Source organism: Eubalaena glacialis, chromosome 6 (assembly GCF_028564815.1).
Source record: "Eubalaena glacialis isolate mEubGla1 chromosome 6, mEubGla1.1.hap2.+ XY, whole genome shotgun sequence".
Lineage (NCBI taxonomy): Eukaryota > Metazoa > Chordata > Mammalia > Artiodactyla > Balaenidae > Eubalaena > Eubalaena glacialis.
In genome coordinates this window covers 35,453,507-35,467,436 of record NC_083721.1, presented here as the reverse complement: position 1 = coordinate 35,467,436, position 13,930 = coordinate 35,453,507, and the positions used below count along the sequence as shown (strand labels likewise).

General features: G+C 34.6%; 1 protein-coding gene across 1 annotated transcript in view; it reads left to right on the top strand.

Moving 5' to 3' along the window:
* The window catches only part of GBE1 (1,4-alpha-glucan branching enzyme 1), a 288,440-nt gene that overhangs the window by 100,481 nt on the left and 174,029 nt on the right, over window positions 1–13,930 (top strand). The window contains exon 3 of the mRNA XM_061192975.1: window positions 9,744–9,859. Coding sequence (XP_061048958.1) covers window positions 9,744–9,859 — 116 coding nt within the window. The remainder of the gene's footprint in view (window positions 1–9,743; window positions 9,860–13,930) is intronic.

The window sequence follows — 13,930 nt, the reverse complement described above, 5'->3', positions numbered from 1 at the left end:
GGTTTATAACTAGGAGTGGGATTGCTGGGTCAAAATGGTACCTCTGGCATTTTGGGGAACACCCAGACTGTTTTCCAAGGTGTCAGCACTGTTTTACATTGAGTTGTATAGTTTTAGCTCTTACATTTAAGTACTTGATCCATTTGAGTTAGTTTTGTATATGGTTTAAGATAGGAGTCCCAATGTATCTTTTTGTGTGTGGAGATCTAGTTGTCCTAGCACTATTTGTTGAAAAGACTATTTTTTCCCCATTGAATGGTCTTGGTCACCCTTGTTGAAAATCAATTGACCATTGACACATGGGTTTACTTCTGTTACATTGCTAGCCATGTTAGAAAATATTATTTTACTTTCATTGAAATATTTTCATAAGTGGCTATAGGGTTATCAGGGAGATCTATATAATTGCTTTCCTGATTACTATAGGCCCCTCCCATGCCCTCACAGCAGGGACTGGTTCAAGTGGAACATCTTAAGATGAAAGATTGTGTTTTAGGGTGTAGAGAAGAGTCCTAAAGTCAAATCAAATTTATGACTTCGGGGGAGTCATAAATAGATTAAATTGCAGTCAATAGTGATATAATGGATGAACTGGAGTACGTGCTGTAAGAGTCCTCCAACTAAGCTCCAGATGTTTGCTGACATGGAGGGATACAGTTCAATGTACTAGCCGGTTAAAACATAATTGAGAACCCTTCTTGGCACATGGGATGCCTTCCTCTGATGATTGACCATATTGCATTAGTACCTCTCTCCCATTCTTTCCCCTTCCTATTTTGTCCTGTTCTGCATTCTTTCTAAGCAAATAATGTACCTCTTCTCGGCTTTAACCATTAGTTTCTCTCTGCTTTACTGTCACTGAAAGATTATAAAATAAAAGGAGTCAAATCCAGACCAAAAACAAACCAGATAAAATGGCACAGAGATCAGTAATGTAAGTCACAGCAGTGATAAATGCTTTTATCCTTAAGTCCCAAATAACATTTACTTTTGGTCAAGTGTAGATGGCAAGAATTGTTAGAAATTGAATAAATTTTCAGATCCAATTGTCATGATATAATTTAACATGTTCTTAACGTGTCGTGGATGAAGTAAACTAAAATTAAATGGAGAATTAAAAAAAAAGAAATGACACATTTTAAGGATCTATGGAAGATCTGCAAAGGTAGATCATACACTGGAGCACTTTTTAGAACTGAGTTCTGAGTGGTAGGCTCTGAAAGGGAGAGAAAGAGGTGAGGATGAGGGTTTAGGTAGGTAGGGGCACTTCAAGCAAAGCCGCTTTGCTTTTTTACATGTTTTGTATAGTTTCTATGCTGGAGTCCTTCATAAAATCTATTTTGAGATAATTGAATGGTTTATACTGCTAAAAATAAATAGATTGGTAAATAAATAACTGGATTGGTTACCACTGTATTAGACCATAAAGGGCACCACATTATTATATTCAGTTCAGTAAAACTAGAACTAAACGAAAAAGTTTAAAATAAAATATAATACCCACTACTCAATTTCTCCCAAATAAAAATAGGATTAAAGAGAATATAAGAAGTTATAATTATAACCTGCTTTGGAAAGAAATGAAAACACTGTGTATCAAAGCTATCTGTTACAGCTAGGACAATAAGGAGAGGCAACTTTTCTCATGCTGGTTCCGAATCTGATCCACAGAACACAGAAAATTATTTGAATGCCTATTTTCTAAATTCTCCCAAGTGTAGTACATACAGGTACTATTCTAAGATGCATTGAAGAGAAGTTAATTTATTGCACACAATGGATCTGTAGGGCATTCGAACTTAATTCTCTTAGCGAACCCTGGTTGAACAAGGGAGGCATGCCTTGTTATTAAAATGATAATCTCCGGTGTTGATGAGGATATGGATAGTTGACAATTCTCATATGCTGCTGGTGGGAGTATGAACTGCAACTTCTTATCCAGAAAGCAGTTTGTTAATCTGTGTTTAAAACCTTAAATAAAATAAAATCTTACACTCTTTGGCTGATAAGATCACTTTTTACAATTGATAGCAAGGAAAGAGTTTTGGACAAGTATTTGTTCACAGAGACCTCATAACATAGTTTTTACAATTTTGTTATGGAAATTTCCTATTATACGGAAAAGTAGAGATGAGCTTTGTCTTAGTCTGTTCAGGGTGCTATAACAAAAAATTACAGGCTGGGTGGCTTATAAACAAAAGAAATTGATTTCTCACAGTTCTGGAGGCTGGGAAGTCCAAGATCAAGTCCTGATTCATAGACCGCAGCCCTCACCTGGTGGAATGCAGGAGTGATCTCTCTGGGATTTCTTTTATAAAGACACTAACCCCATTCATGAGGATTCTACCCTCATAACCTAACTACCTCCCAAAGTCCCCATCTGCACATTCCATCACACAGGTTCAGTTTGTTTCCATTTTAAGAGACTTTTTTTTTTTTTCTTATTTTCCCCTCTTTTTGACTTATTAAATTTTCTAATTTTATGAATTGTTTACCTGGTCTTATAGTCAAAATAAAGCAAGGTAGAGTCCTACAAAACTAATCTGTGTTTTCCCTCTTCATATACATAATCATTTCTCTTCGCTTTTTGGGTTCTATCTTCATGCTTTTTGAAATCATAGGTGACTACATACAGTCATCCTTCAGTCTTTGGTGGATTGGTTCTGGGACCTCCCCCACCTGCAAATACCAAAATCTGATGATGCTCAAGTCCCTTAAAAATGATGTAGTATTGCATATAACTTATGCACATCCTCCTGTATTCTTTAAATCATCTCTAGATTACTTATAATACTTAATACCATGTAAATGCTATGTAAATAGTTGTAAATACAATGTAAATGCTATGTAAATATTTGGCAGTACATAGTAAAGTAAAGTTTTGCTTTTTGGAACTTTCTGGAATTTTTCCCCTAATATTTTTGATTCATGTTTGGTTGAATCTGTGGATATGGAACTCTCCGATATGGAGGGCCAACTGTATATTCATTTATCATTCCCTTTCTTTCATAAAAGTATCATAATATAGATACTATTCCTATAATAAAGACACATAGTTAATTCTATTTAAAGTCACTTTTGCCACACTTTTTTTTTTGGTCACCGAGAACGTTTCTTCTATGCATGCCTTTAAGAACAATTTAGTGAGTGAAACTCTAGGTTATTTAATTTGTTCCCTAATTTCCAGAAAGCTACATATCATAGGACTGAGCATATTGTTCTTTAAAACGATATTAGCATCCCATTGGTTCTGAAGTTACTGGCATTCTGACATACTCTAGATTTTGTTCTTGAAAACCACAACTCTCCTAAACTAATGTATTTTAAGAGCAGTTTTCCCTAAGAAGTAATGCTGGAGGTCTTAAGGTTATTTCCAGGGTACTATCTTCCAGCAGAAATTTGATGATTCTCAAGTAACCATCTGAGGAGAAGAATTATCTGGAGGGGAAAAAGAGAAGGTGATCAAAAAGCACAGGGTTATATGTCAGGACTGCTGTTCTCCACCTCCAAAAATTGTGTGGTCCTTCCATAATTCTGGGTAAGGGCAATGCCATAGGAGGTTCCAGTTCTGGATCTTATGACTTCTTGGAAACAGACTGGATGCTTCCTTGACATGAGAGAAGTCCCAAAACTTCCATCATGACAAGCCAACTTTGCATTATAAATCTATGTAAACTCTGAATGATACGAAGCTTGAAACAATTAAACAACATTGTATGATGAGGAAGGGTGTTTACTTGCTTTAAGGAGGTGATATTCCAAATATTTAATAACTTATGATGTAAGGATATCCACTCAGATAAGAGGTGACTGACATCTGCCATATAGGCCAGTACTGGCCTTGTATTAGATCTGATATTAGATCTGCCACATCCAACAGGGACCTTACTTCACTAGCTCAGTGAAGCCTGCTTATGGCAGGGGTTGGCCCAAGTATGGACCACATTCTTCAGCACATTGGCATCTTCATCAAAGGTGTGGTTCTACATAGTAAGTTGGGACCATTTCAACCATGCGTAAGGAATATATATATTAAACGCAGAAACTCTACAGAAATGAGGTGGCTAAGTCCTGATGAAGAGAAATACTTTACTGTGAGTTAAAGAGTTTGGGAATATTTGAAGGAGGCTGACATTTAAGAATTTTATGTGAGGATTATTACATTAGAAAAAGAAAGGTTGTTGGGCTTGAGATAATATAGAGTCTGTGTGCCTGATGCAGTGACCTTAGTTAATGTTTGATCGCCTGTGCCGAATGTGTGTTTGCAGTTCATATTAAATTGCGCATCACACATCGTTTCTTTTCCATATCTCGATTTAAATTTGTCTGCAGGTTTTGAGTCTATGGACAAATAGAATCTTTTGCATTATAAAATATGATGATGAATTTCAGCCTGTTAGTAATAAAATACTTATTTAAATGTTTGCTTTTAAACTGTGTCAGGGGCTTCCCTGGTGGCGCAGTGGTTGAGAATCTGCCTGCCAATGCAGGGGACACGGGTTCGAGCCCTGGTCTGGGAAGATCCCACATGCTGCGGAGCAACTAGGCCCGTGAGCCACAACTACTGAGCCTGCACGTCTGGAGCTTGTGCTCCGCAACAAGAGAAGCCGCGACAGTGAGAGACCCGCGCACTGCGATGAAGAGTGGCCCCCGCTCACCGCAACTAGAGAAAGCCCTTGCACAGAAACGAAGACCCAACACAGCCAAAAATAAATAAATAAAATAAATAAATTAAAAAACAAAACAAAAAAAACTGTGTTAGGTTATTCAAACTTGATAATCATCGAAAGTCTTAGAAAATGTTTTAATAAAATAATTTATGCAAGCAGGAAACATGTTCTTAAAACACCAAGACTAGAATAATAAGCACACATTGCTTTAGGGGTACCTCATCCTTGAGCCTAACAATGTCTAGGTTATGTCAGGAAATGACACACAGAAAGGAAGATGAGTTAAAATGTTAACACTTCAAAATTTTAATGTTACTTTTCTAGGTAGAAGCCTTCAAATTTATATTCATTTTCTGATCAAAGTGGCCTGTACTTTTTAACCATGCAATCTATTGGTGAGAATATTATAAGAAACATTTTCTGTAGACACTTATAGCAGCATATTGAATATTGGTCTTAATATATGTTATCTTTTAATGTTCAAATTGTAAATTTTTGTTTCCTCACACTGACACATTCGGATTCCTTAATATCTCAGGTCTGTTCTGTAATCTTCACCTCACTGGTCATCCTTCTGGGCTTTACAACCCTAGTGAATCCCAAATTCTAAATCCTAAATTTCCTGTGAGTAGTATTTGCCTTGAGGGATTATTAGTGATAATTTCTATTTCAGAATTTCCTTGAGCTACTGACTTGGAACATTATTTGGTAATCTATAAATCTAATCTAATCTAGAACATCACTCACAAAGCTATGAGCAGAGAACACCTGAAGTCAGCCGTCGAACCAGGAAGTTGATTCTCAACGTGGTCCCTCTGCAAGCAGCATCAACATCACGTAGGGACTCGTTAGACATGCGGATTATTAGGCCATATTTCAGATATATTGAATCAAAAAACTCTGAGGGTGGGGCCCAACAGTCTGTTTTAATCAGCCCAGTCTGCTTTAACAAGTGATTCTGATGTGAGCTAAAGCTTGAGAATCACTGAACTACAGAACTCTCAATGTGTAGTTCTGGGTGTGATAGAGAAACAAATAATTGTCACAGGTGGTGATAGGATATTTTTGGTCCTGTCCTGAGGCCTACATAGAGATACAAACTATTTGCATTAAGTACTTAATTAAAATTAATTCTATCTTGTAGATTCAGGATATAAAGTCATGGAAGATTAAAATGAAATATGAATAATCTGGCTCTAAAAGTATGCACTTTAGATATATCTAATATGCCTTAGAACCATTTATCATTATTAATATTACTTTACTTTCAGTTATTTTCAGGAATAAAGTCTCATGACACTTAAGATTTAAATTCCCCCAAAACGTATCTTTGATCTCTTATTATTTGGCCTTCTGTGGTTTTCTAAAAAAAATTTCATTTAAAAACAAAACATTCACTTTTGTTTAATATTTTTACACCAATCATTGGATGTTTAATTTTTATTTACTTATTTTTAATTGTGTACTTCCACAATTAGTTCCCACAGTCATACCTAAATATACCTTAATGGTAGTTCCTTCTTTCTTAACTAAGGGCTTAATGTTAAGTTTATGAGAACAGATCCAAATCCAATGATTTTTCTGACTATTCTGTTCCTGGACCTTAGATATCTGTATCCTGTAGAATAAAGCTCATCTTATTAGCTATTTTTAGAAAGCAATTTTAGGGATAAACTGGTTTTATTAGAAAAAAATCTTTCATATGCCTGCAGTACAGTAGAAGTGGTTAGTTTGGTTGGTGCCCATTTTTCAAATGGAAAGAAGCAATAGTATTTAATGAAGGAAGAAGAGTAAGGAAAATTCAGGGCTGAGCACTGATTGGAGAAGGAATCAAGGAGATAAAAGACTGGTGGTGGTATGGCTGAAGAGGGATTTATGTGGGAGACAGTTGTCCAATGCAAAAATCTCAAGTTGTTTCATGTATGTACGCCCCTTGCAGACCTTCCCCTCTCTCTCCCTTATGAAACCTTTAGTATAGTCTGCATTGCTTATGATGGTTGGTAGATGGATTTTCTTTGGGAGCATATGTGAAGATGTTCCAAATTTTTCTTTGAAGATTGGAGTTCAGCAAGAAAAATGTATGTGTAGTGGAAGTTAACACCAGGATTTCCATAAAGAGGAGGTGTGCTAATGAAATGAAGCTCTTGAAAATGATAGAAAAAACATTTTTTACAGTGTAGGATTAGAAATAGTCAGCATGTGTGTTAGTGTCTCTAAGACACTATGAAAGGAGAAATGTGATTCAGTAAAAATATTTTTCTTTATACAAATATTAAAACATTACCTGTTTAAACAGATCTTAAAACTCAAGTGACTGCAAGCTGAAGAACTATTTCAACTGATATTCAAAAACTAATATTCAAAACCACATTTATTTTTACATTATTGAAAACAGCTTTTAAGTAAATCTGCATAAGAAAATTTCCCATATAATTGAAGTTTCACTTTCAAAGTAACAGTCTTATTTATAGTTGAATGTTTAGAGGATCCTATATTTTATATTTTACTCTTCGTTTTGGTGTACTGTTACTCAGTTTAACCTTTTCTGGATGAAATCTGAATGTCATTCTGAACCCTAATTTTCAGTTTGGTGTAGAGCAGGGCCTACATTAACCGCTCAGTGCATATTGAATGAATGAATGAATGAATGAACTAATGAACTGTACCCTTTATTTTCAAATCTAACTAACCAGGAAAAGATCTGCTGCTTGTCTTAATTTATTAATTGTCTTAAATGATTAGCTTAAAAAGAAATTCAGTAAATGTATAAAGTGTTACACTACCTAGATCCTCATATTTCAAGCTTTTTTCCTTCTCTCTAATTATGCCCTAAATTCTTTGCTTTGGTAAAGGAATGTCACATCATAAACAAGTGAGATGTATTTGATGTTTTAGGGGCAGGAGAATGTAGTAACACAGAGCTTGTTGAGCGGTTCCTGAAGATAAACCGCCTTTAGATATTTTCTGACTGTCTTCTGATGGGGAGTAGAAAAATGTTTAGAAGGACCTTTATTTACATGTTGTTTCTTACCCCCACTCTACCCATAACATTCAGACTGGCTGAGAGTGAAAAACCTTAAGGCTAATGTGGTGAAAGTATTGGTGTCTAAAAGAATAAATCATAGCATAAAACAAGCTTCTTGGTGTTCTTCTTATCTCCTTAATTGAGAATCTAATTTCATAGCACTATAGTGCATAGCATCACAGGGGCTTAAGTTTTTTTTAAACAGTGAAATCCTTTAGGCATAAACAAATAGGGGAAAATGTAATAAGCATCTCTGTGTACACCACCTACCTTAAAAAATAAAACCTTACAGATATTATTAAAACTTCCTGTGTTCCCTTTCCTCTACCCAGTGGAAATCACAATAGAATTTGATGTTTGTCATTCTTATTTTTCTTTTGATATTTTTACTACATATGTATGTATCAATGTTATATAATACTATTTTGCATATTTTTTGAACTTTACATTAATGGTATTTCTGTACACCTTTAAAATGAACTTTAATGTTTTACCTATTCCTATATATTGAATATTTAATCCAAACAGTTTATAGCATTATATAACATCCTATTTAATTACACCATGATGTATTTACCCATTTTGTGGCTGATTTAACTTTCAATGGCTTCCATTTTTTGCTATTGCAAGCAATTCTTCAGTGAACATCTTTGAATATTTTCTTGTGACCATTTGTGAGAATTTCCCTAGGGTATTACCTAGGAGTAGGATTGTTAGACCCCAGAGTTAACATAGCTTCAACTTTGCTATGTAATGCCAAATTGTTTTACCAGTTTGCACCCTCAGCTGCAGTGTTATTTTGTATCCTTGCTGACTACTTGATATTTTCAAACTTTTAATTTTTGCTAATCCAGTGGGTGGGAAATGACATCTCACTGTTGTTTTAATCTGTGTTTCCTTAATTATGAGTGAGCTTGAGCATCATTATGTATGTTTATTGGCCATTCATATGTCCTCCCTTGAATATCTTTGTTGATTTTTCTATTGGTCTGTTTTTTTTTTTCTCATTGATTTATAGATCTTCACATATTTTGGACGCTCTTTCTTGGTATGTTCATTACAAATGTATTCTCCCGGTTGGTAGCTTGTCTTGTCATTCTGTCTATCTATCTATCTATGTATGAAGATAAGTCTATAATTTTTGTGGTCAAATTTATTAGGCTTTTCCTTAAGGTTTTGTATGTACGTGTATGTGTGTGTACATGTATGTATCTTGTCTAAGAAACACTTTTAAACCCAAGATTATAAATATCTTTTCCTGTATTTTCTTCTAAGCATTTTGTCGTTCCGTCTATCATATTTAAACATTAATCTATGTTCAAATGATTCTTCAGTAATATTATTGGTAGAGATCCATTTCATTTTTTTTCCGTAAGGATCACCAATTGTCCCAGCACCACTTATTAAGCAGTGTGTCCTTTACTCACTGATTTTTAATGCCACCTCTATTACATGTTAAATTTCTATGTGTCCATGGGTCTGTCATGGTTCATTTTGGCTTTCTTTCAGCATCTGCAGTCCACCTCTCCTTTGCCTCTTGTAGTTTATAACCTTCTACCTTTCTTGCTTGAGGCTTTTCTTTAGGTTTTAACCCAGTTCTATCACATACTTGTGGATTTGGGTAATATGATTTTAATAATTTTTCACCATTTTTTTTCTACCATAATATGTATTTTATCTAGTTGCCTAGAATGCGTTTCTGTTTTTTTCATATTATCTCCCTTTGTTGATGGTGTTTCTTAAAAAAGGACCCATCATTCTATTTATTGATAGAAGTAATAGAGTTGAAAGTACAATGGAAAGTGTGTTGTAATCTTTAATTTTAAGATGCAAAAGGCAAATTTTCAAATATGTTTTTTAAAAAATAAGTTAAGCATAACCTGCTTTTTCTAAATGACTAGTAGAGTATTTTGTTTAGTACCTTAGAAAACAATGTTTTTTAGGCAATTTGATTCTATATAAGTAGGCAGTATATTATACTTCGATTGAAATTTCTTGAATATTAGTCCTATAATGCTATTGTTAATTGATCCTCTTTATTTTTTCAGATGATTGGAATCCATTTGCATACCCATATAAAAAACTGGATTTTGGAAAATGGGAGCTATATATCCCACCAAAGCAGAATAGATCTGTCCTAGTACCTCATGGATCCAAATTAAAGGTACTTTCCTCCCTCCTGTTTTCATTTGAACTTACTATTTTCTTTTTGTCCTGTTTGAAAAGTTTGATTTAAGCTATTAAAATGTAAACTGATGCATGATAATAATGGGAGAAACAGTGTAAATTTTTAAATAGAGGAAAATTTAAGAGAAGTCATCGCAAATTGAAATGTGTTAGACTGGAATTGTTTGGTTGGTAAGGTACTGAACTTAGTAGTTGTATTATTATCAACTTTGGAAACCTTATAGAAGGATCACTGAATAATTGCAAAAGTTTAGCCTGGAAAACAGAAAGTTTGATTAAAAAAAAAAAAATGAAACCTGTCTTCAAGTCAGCCGGGCAGAGAATTTTTACCTGTAGAGACAGACTTGTTATAATTGACTCTGTGATGAGCCACATAAATGCAGGAGGCTGTGTTGGAGACCCATGCCTTTTGAGGATATGATTTTCTTGATCTCTTTCTGCTCTTTGATATCAGGGCTGTTGCTTCTCCTGTTCTCCTTGGATTAGCCTAGGGGCCTGCCTGTCCTCTCCTTCCCCTCTGCTTTGGCTGACCATGCAGCTCTGCATTTAGGGTGTGCAGAGCCAACACAGCTGCCCTCTTCTGTCTCCTCAAGGGAGGCTTGAAGGATGGGTCCCAACGTCTGGAATACCTATCACAGATTTGATTACATGTGAGGCGATCTAAATCCTTCAACATTTACTTGATTTTAGCCCATGCTCATATAATTATATAATATTTCCATGTCCCTTGTATCTCTTTCCCTTCCTTGGACGTGTGATAGCATTCATAGCATTTTTCATGATAGATTCTGTAAATGAATTATATTTTTATTGGCATTTGTTATTTAACAGTATTAACCAGAGTTACTTAAAGTATATTTAAAATAAAAAATGCGTTGTATGTTTGTTTTGCAGTTTTTTACAAATAATGAAATTATAAGTGTACCTGAAAATGCTGAAATATTGCCTCACATAATATAGTTACCAGACGAGCATATTGTCTGGAATAAAGAGACATTTTTATATGGGATGGCAGCCAAGGTTCTCCTTAATCTGAAGTGAAAAGAAGAAAAAGTAGCTACAGTATACAATAAGAGGGATTTAAATTTAATATATATAATCCCTTTTCCAAGTCAGTATAAGCTTCACGAGAGCAGGGGCCTTTGCTGTTCTGTTTGCTAATACTGTATGTTTTCAATTCTTAGCAGAGTGCCTGGCACAGAGTAGGCACTCAAAAAATATTTATTGAATGTTAAAGCCATTTTTAGGCCCAATCTTTGAAGGAATAAACCAAAGAGCTTGATTTTTCTATGGTCTGTAAGTCCTGATTTTAGGAAACTGTGAAGCGAGGCTACTACTATAGTACTGATTTCATTGTTGCTTTAGGTCTTTTGGCCATTTGTTTTGTTATATTTTGTTTTTAAGAATTGAAATTTCCAGTTTTTTAAAGTGCTGCAGAAATTTTGTTGTCTTCTTAAATTAGAAAATTTTATGGGCTCCAATTACCTACTCTTTGCATTAAATGGTGGGTGAATGAATTAATTTTTTACAGTTTTTAAAATTGAAGGATAGTTGATTTACAATATTATATTAGTTTCAGGTGTACAACATAGTGATTCAGTATTTTTATAGATTATATTCCATTTAAGTTTGTTACAAAACAATGGCTATATTTCCTTGTGCTATGCAATATACCCTTGTTGCTTATCTATTTTATAAGTAGTATTTTGTATCTTTTAATCCCTTACTTCTATTTTCCCCCTCCCTCCTATGCTCTCCCTACTGGTAACCACTAGTTTGTTCTCTATATCCACGAGTCTGTTTCTGTTTTGTTATATACAGTGAATGAATTAATTTTCATGTGTTGTTTTTATACATTGGGAAAAAATGATTACTAGGAATGAGTGATTATTAATATATACAGTTAATAATGATAGGCATTTGCCTCTCCCATCCAACTCTAAAGCTTTTATATTTTCTCCTATGGTCTGAATGTTTGTGTCCTCCCCCCAAATCATATGTTGAGATACTAATTCCTGATGTGATGGTACTAGTACGTAGGGCTTTGAGAGGTGCATAAATCATGAGGGTATAGCCCTTCAAATAGGATTAGTGGCCTTAAAAAAGAAACTCCAGAGAGATCCCTAACCCCTTTCACCACATGAAGATACAACAAGAACTCTGCAGCCTGGAGAAGAGCCTGCACCAGACCATGCTGACTGCTGATCTTGAACTTCCAGCTTCCAGAACTGTGAGAAATCAATTTCTGTTGTTTGTAAGCCACTCAGTCCCTGATATTGTGTTATAACAGCCCAAATGGACTAAGGTGCTTTCAACACTATGCTATGTACTATACTATGATTTTTTTCATAAATTCATTTGACCTGGATGAAATGAAATAATAAAAAAAATTTTTTTAAAAAGCATCTATTACCTTTTTACTTTAAAAAAAAACTATATCTAACAGTAAACATTCAAAAAATATCAATCAACTGTTGTGTAATCTTTCTTCATTATTATTCTCTAAAGATTTCAGTGAGGATAAATTTACTGGATATTTAGGCCCAAAATATCACTCATAGTGTTTAGATGTTTCAAATTTTGAGGAAACATTTAGATGCTATTATAATGTCAATATGGTGATATAATTAGTTTTTCACTTATGGGAAATGATTTATCAGATTTTCTTTGGGGGGGCTGGGGTTAAATTCTCTATTAAAAATCAACTAACTTAAGGTTTTTGGCCTTTCAATCTGAAATTGTCCCTAGGTAGTCTACCTTGGTAATTAAAAATCTTGTCTTAAATTGAACTTGAAAATTTATTTCATTCCACAAGGGATTGACCTTTATAACTCACTTGTGGATGTTTCCCTTACGAATTATCTGGTAACCATTCTCAAAAAAGAATATTACCTACAATTGAAATAATAGCTTTATTTTCTTTGCAAAATACCTGGTCTTTTTAATTGAACACTTTGGAAGAAGATACCCCATTGCTTATATGGTCATGTAAATGTCTCCTTTCCATGTTTTTAAGTGAGTTTACCAAACCAAATATTTAAAAAGTAAAGTAATAAGGTGAGGAGGTCAGTGAAAGACCCCACGTCAGGAAAAGTGAGAGGTCGGGGAAAGTGAACTTGAAAGGTGGGCTGGGGGCAAACTGAAGAATTCCTTTCTTTTCTTCTGATTTCCATTTTCTTCTTTTTTTAAAAAATCATTCCTATTAATATCCATATGACTAGCAATGGCAATTAAAATTGTCTTCTTTTAAGAGTTTAGGATGTTTATGTACTTTAACTTTTCCTTGCCAAATCAGTAACAAAATGGACTAGGATAAAGGTTTTCTGATACCAGACTTTTAACCTTTTTGAAGGATCATGTATTAATCATCTAGAGCTATGATAACAAAATACCATACTGTGGGTGGCTTAAACAACAGAAATTTAATTTCTCACAGTTCTGGAGGCTGGAAGTCTGAGATCAGCCAGCATGGTTGAGTGCCGGTGAGTTCTTTTCCTCGCTTACAGATGGCACTCACATGGCACTAATCCTATCATCAGGCCCCCATGCTCATGACCTCATTTAAACCTAATTATCTCCCAAATGTCCTGTCTCCAACTACCATCACAGTGGGGGTTAGGGCTTCAACATATGAACTTGGTGGGGGGCACAGTTCAGTTCAGAGCAGATCATATTGCTTTCTGAATTATATTTAGATGTTATACAATTGATTGGTAGAAAAGGGTCATGGAACTTAATACCTACATTTGCAGCTTTCTCAGATGAGACACATGAAAGAAATTAGAGATTATTTTACATTCATATTTAATTTAATCCTCACGGTAACACTGTGAGATAAAATACGGTTATTATATATTCATTTCATAGATGAGTACACTGAAGTTTAGAGAGGTTAAGTAGACAGTATTGCCTGGACTTGAATTCAGGCTTGTCTAATAGCAAAGTCCATGGTCCTAACCATTGTGCTACACTGCTGGTCAGGCTAAGGGTTCACAGAGAGAAAAAGGAAAAAAAAAAGCGATACAGAGGAAGTAGAACTTGAGCCTTG